At 58.3% G+C, this 5,655-nt stretch overlaps 1 protein-coding gene across 2 annotated transcripts; it reads right to left on the reverse strand.

The window, feature by feature from the left end:
* Positions 1–340: 340 nt before the first annotated feature.
* On the reverse strand, positions 341–5,111 carry Evx1 (even-skipped homeobox 1). Of its 2 annotated transcripts, none has more exons than XM_021632771.2 (3): positions 4,323–5,111; positions 2,614–2,870; positions 341–2,110 (listed from the first exon to the last, which is right to left on the reverse strand). In XM_021632771.2, the coding sequence occupies exons 1-3, from the start codon at positions 4,747–4,749 to the stop codon at positions 1,568–1,570; spliced, it is 1,227 nt and encodes a 408-aa protein (XP_021488446.1). In that variant the 5' UTR covers positions 4,750–5,111; the 3' UTR covers positions 341–1,567. The 2 variants fall into 2 exon arrangements, with proteins under 2 accessions (XP_021488446.1, XP_021488447.1); XM_021632772.2 differs by having other exon boundaries at positions 359–2,110; positions 4,378–4,509.
* Between the last annotated feature and the right edge of the window lie 544 nt (positions 5,112–5,655).

Consider the following 5,655-nt stretch of genomic DNA (forward strand, 5'->3'; position numbering starts at 1 on the left):
AAGGGGATGACATCCCTGGAGAGCCCTACTGGAGCAACTGAAGAATCCATCCATTAGAGGTGTGAGCCCTAGGTAGACCCAACACTTTAGGGGCCAATCTACTTAAGTCACAGATATCCTCAGAACTAGGCAAACATACACCCAAGACGGCTGGAAGGCCGCCTTTCATCTTCCTGCAATGTCTGTTCAGATCCTGCCAAGGTCACCACGGAACTTAGGAGACCCCTCCACTTTTGAGTGGATCTCCTTTATTCTTTCCAAATGCATCCCCATAGTAGCTAGATTAGCAATTCAAAAATGTGTTCCCTGGTGCCAAGAAAAAAAAATTATATTTAAAGGTTAAAGTAAGAATCGAGTTCAGCTTTTATTGCAACATGGTTAACAAATCATAACAGCAAATTCTTTGGGCTGCAAAAGAAAACCCCCAAACCAAACCAAATTCATTCCCTACAGGAAGAACCACTCCCTCCCAGTGGGGTGAAGCTTGCATTGGGTGATCAGAGTTGCCCTTTTCCTCCAACACTGGCTATAAGAATGTGTACAGGAGTTCATGAATGGCTCCTGTGCAAACCCTAGTGAGGGTAGAGACAGGGTTCTCCAGAGGTGCTGAAGGTCTCTGCTGGCAGCTGAAAGGCAAGGCCCCCTGGCAAGTTTAGGGAGACAATGAGAGAAGGATGGAAGTCTCCCCTCCATAAGCTCTTCCCAGGACGCCTTGTTATAACGGCTCAGCCCTGAGCTCGGTGATCATTATTTTTATACATTCAACATTCAAAACCCCTCCTCACACATCACTTGCTAATCAGGATGTGTGCTTGGTTAAGGGAGAAGAGGTTTGCCTCACTGGAGCCGCTTAGGGACCCTGAAACCCCGCAGCTTTCCTGCCAATGTCAAGCTGAAAGGGGGAAGGCTGGAGCTGCAGGAGGAGAGATGTCATAAAGCCAGAAATAGGGGAAGAGGTTAGGGGTTGGTGGAGACTGGAACCAAACGACGCTGTGTGATTGGGGCTCCAGGAAGGTGAGAAAGGCCCCAGGATCCTTGAGTCTCCCTGGCTGTAAATCATCTCTCCCCTAAATGGCTGGTACCTTGCCATCAACAAGCCCCCTGCCATGCTTTGGAAAAGCGGGTGAAGATTAATCTCTACCTGCTCTGCATACACAGCATTTTGATCCAAGAGACAGCGATTTCCTTTTTCAATGTTTGTCCTTGACAGGAGAGTGGGGGCCCAGGTGAAGGGTACGGGGCGGGGGTTGGGAGGTTGCTGCTGCTGAGTTTTGTTTAGCTGTTGAACCAAGGCCTCCACCTCTGACAGGATTGTGGATTCCGTGAAGAATGGCAAAGACCGGCCACCCTAGAGGAAGCCCTCTAGACCTCCGCCTTTCCCACCCCATTTCTGATCCCAAGCAGCAACAGCCACTGTCGCTTCTGGGGCGCCTCGAGTCCTCTGTTGTGTCCCCCCACTTTCTCCTCCGCGTCTGGGGAGAGGGGTGGCAGGTGAGACGCTGGAGGAGTCCCAAAGGCCCCACCCCGCCCCTTGGCGTCCTGCAGCCGGCAGCACGAGGGCGACCCCTTATCTGGTGAGGGGCACCTCCTCCCTCTGGTCCAACGCCACGGAGGAGGCCTTGCTGAGCACAGAGGGGGCGAACGTGAGGAAGGAGTCCGAGCGGGAGGTGGAGGCACAAGTGAAGTCCGAGGCTGCCGCGGCGGCCCGCGGTGCCAGCCCGTTGGCCGGGCCGCTGTGGCAGGCGAGGCAGGAGCAGGGGCCACCAGCCGAGGCGCCCAGTCCGTGCGCTGGGCCGGGGTAGAGAGGTGGGTGGCGGAAGGCGCACAGCAGTTCGGGTCGCGGGTAGGGCTGCGAGAGCACGCGGAACGTGTCGAGCGGGCGCAGCGGGCCACTGAAGGGCGAGGCGGCGGCCGAGGCGGCGGATGCTGCGCCCAGGCCCACGGGCGAGTAGTAGGGCAGTGGCAGGTGCGACGGGAAGGGATAGGGCAGGCCTCCCGCGGCCGCCGCGTGGCTCATCATGTACGTGTAAAAGGCGGGGTCGGCCGGGTGCGGCCACGTCATGGCCAGCCGCTGACGCTTGTCCTTCATGCGTCGGTTCTGAAACCACACCTGGGGAGAGGAGAGGATGGGGGTTGGAGGACTGACTGTTCGGGGCGGGGGGCAGGGGGGGTCCAACTCGGAGTGGGGCGTGGGGGCGATACCCACGGTGCGGGGAAGAGCCCAAACCAACTCCAGCTGCTCCAAGGGCAAGCCACCCACCGCCGGCTCAGATGGAAACCCTAGGGAGAGCTGGTGAGCCACCGACCCTGCCCTGCCAGGCATCACAACCTGGAGTGAGGGAGCGGGCAGTAGGTCTGAGGAAGCGAGACACATTTCCCCTGTTCTTTGGGACTCGAAGTCCCCTGCCCCAGCAGTCTATTTGCCTAAGAAAAGGAGGACTCGCCCTCTCGGCAGCAGAAGCTGCTTATGGACTGACAGGGGGCAATTCTGCCTGCACCAGGTTGGAGAGCCCGGGCCCAGACTGCTCACTTGTAATTCAGGAGACAGGCCGTTGGCATTTCCGCCCTGCCAACCTAGGGACGTGCCCTCCTCGAGCACCCTAGCCACCCTACCTTGATGGTAGTTTCAGGGAGGTTTAGGGCTGCTGCCAACTCGCATCTCCGTGGCCTGGAAACGTAGTTCTCCCTGTAGAACTCTTTCTCCAGCCGTGCAATCTGCTCCCGCGTAAAGGCGGTGCGGTACCGGCGCATCTGGTCGCTGGCGCTGCAGGCCAGGGTGCCCTGTGAGCCACCTCCGCCGCTGCCGCCGTTACTCTTGGGGGCGTCGCTGCCACTGTTAGGACTGCCGCCCCGTGCATCGGAGCCTGGCCCTGCGCAGGAGACCAGAGCACACAGGTGCACACGCAGAGACTCAACACAAACACACAAACAAACAAGGCTGACTTCGGGCTGGAGGAGGGGCATTAGGAGGAGAGCTCCTTAGCGACCTCGGCCTCCGATTCTCGGGTGATTGGGATAGAAAGGGTATGGGGTAGGCTTCAGTCGGCGGTTTGGAAGACCTGGACCTAAGGCACACCTGGTGTAAAGGCTTGGACCTCCGTTCCCTTCCACTCGCCCCTGGGTGCGGCAAAGGGCATATTCCCTGAGCCCTCTGCTCCTGGTGGCAGAGGTGTGCTGGGGTACCGTGAACTCTTGAGGTTAACGCACTGTAGATGGCTGGGCATGCAGTGAGCTCCCTTGCTCTCGTGTGCGTGCCACAAGGCCAGGACAGGTGTGGGGATGCGTGTTGGGTGGCATACATGGCAGGAGTGCTGTATCTGAGTACGGTAGAGTCTGGGTTAAGCAGATGGTGTGATGGTAGGAGGCGGATACTCATTTAGGTGGTGTTGGCTGTCGAGGCCTAAAGGTAGGTGCGAGCCTTTCCCAACCATCCTGATGGCGTGGTGGAGGTGTGTCTACTGTCTCCTGCTCACAGTTCTCCATTCCTAGGAGTGGATGTTGTCGGTGCGGAGAGAGACTTCCTCCTGCGCTATCCACCCCCCACTCCCATTAGCCCCTGGTGAGAAGGACAGTTCTGTAGTTAAAGCGCCAATCCTTAGACCCACCCTAGAGAAGGGTGGGGCTCTAGCCCCCCCGCAGCTGCTTTTCCTTTGGGTGGAGAAGTGAGACTGAGGGAGAGGAGGAGGGGGAGGGCCCAATCCCCGCCTTTTCAAATGCAACCGGAGACCAAAGGCAATTAGACCATTGGGACCATTTCCGACCTGGCGCCGCCAGCCTGGGAAGTGACAAGGTAATTTGGACCTCTGACCGACGTGCAAACTGGTCGGAGGGTTGCAGCACTCCGGAGACCAGAGTCCGCCACGATTTTTACGGTCCCTTTATATACTCTCGGCTTCCACGCCTCCGTGTGCCTTGCACCCCTCAAGTCACAAACTGCCCAGGCTAGCGTTTGATCTCGCCCCTACGCGAGGGACGGTCTTCCCGGCCCAGCTGAATCATTCCCGCAAAGCTCTGGGGGCGCGGGAGGGGGAGGGGATTGGGGTACATTTTTAGATCCCTCAAGCTCAGGACTTGTGCCAACGCTGACATTCGTCCAGGCACAGCTGTCACTCTCAGTCCCACCAACAAGATAACACAAGAGAAACCCCCCCCCCAACACACACCAAGGTGCAGATAGCTCAGAGTTGTTCAGCTGCCCCACCCCCCGCCCCCCCTAGTCATCCTTCCCCAAGGGAAAGGAGTATCTTCCACCTGGCCTGAGATGAAAGGAGGTGAGGGTGCAGTGAGTGGGCGGACCGGGGACGGAGGGACAAGGTGGCTACCTTTGCTGTGCTGGTACTCGGCGTTCCCGGTGGCGCAGTCCGGGGTGCAGCTCACCTCGATTTCTTCATAGAAATCCGACTCGGTGTCTGAGCTACTGGGTTGCCCTTGGCCAGAGAGGCCGTCCGCGGAGGGGACTGGGGGTCCCGGACTCAGCATGGCTGCCCCGGCAGACCGCGGCTCAGCTCCCAGCCCCGCAGCGCTGCCTGCTAGTCCATCGACCGACTCCTCCTCCTGGCCTCCCCCGCCACGCTCCCGGGCAGTCGGAGGGCCGGCTCGCGGGCTCAGGCAGCCGTGGGGCACCATCTTCTCTGGCGGTTCAGGCAGCGGGCTGCCCACGGCTTCGGACAAATTAGAGACCCTCTTACCAACCAGAGCGCCAAGCTGACCCCCGTCCAGAAACATGACCATGTCCTTTCGGCTCTCCATCCCCGGGCTCTCCGGAGGGGGGAGGGGGGAAACCCCCAAGTCAGCTCCTAACCCCAGGCTCCCTGGGATCTAGGCTGAGAAAAGGAGCTAGAGAGGCCGGGCGACTAGGCGGGCGCCGGGTAGCCCTAGCGAGCGCGGTGTGGACGGCGGCGACCGCAGAGATGGCAGCGGGGAGCTAGGGTCACCTTGTGATGCGAGCGCTCCTCTGTGCCGCACCGCCTCTGGGAGGAAGCCCCATTGCCCTCTTCTTTCTAAGCTGTCATCCTCCTGCTGCAATCGTCATTACAGTACCGCTGGTGACGCCACTCGGCCAACGCAAGTGGATAAATACAGACGTCTGCCACAGCGAAGATGAAAGGAGACCCGCAGCTAATGGCTCGGCAGTGATGCGCCAGGTGTGGGCCTCGCTCGAATGGGGAGGAGAGTGTGAAAACAGAGAGACACACACACTGAGAAAGGGAGACACCCAGGCAGAGAGGATGCAAATGGAATTCCGCAGACAGAAAGGAGAGCGCTTCAGGCGCGCAGCGAGTTCCACAGGGGCAGCGGGAGCTTGGTAACGGAAAACGCTTTTGAAATTTTATCTTATTGTTGTTTTTGACTTCTGTTTTCTGGTGTCTAGATCTAATACTAATGAAAGACTCCATAGCTGCTCTTTGGAAGCTGCTTACAAAGCCGGGTTCTCTGAACATTAATACAACCGCCTGTCCTTCAGTTCGGCTTCATTTTTTTTTTTACAAGCTACTGAAAAACGTACCCCCCCCCCAGGTTGTCTGAAGAGCTTGAGCCTGCGGTACCCTTTCCTCCCTGGTCTCCCCAATTCCACCCGTCTGTTTTCTTGAAACCAAACTTTATTTTTCTTCCCTAGGAGCCGAGGGTTTTTCCCCACCTTTGAAAAACCGGCCT

This window comes from Meriones unguiculatus, chromosome 3, assembly GCF_030254825.1.
Source record: "Meriones unguiculatus strain TT.TT164.6M chromosome 3, Bangor_MerUng_6.1, whole genome shotgun sequence".
Lineage (NCBI taxonomy): Eukaryota > Metazoa > Chordata > Mammalia > Rodentia > Muridae > Meriones > Meriones unguiculatus.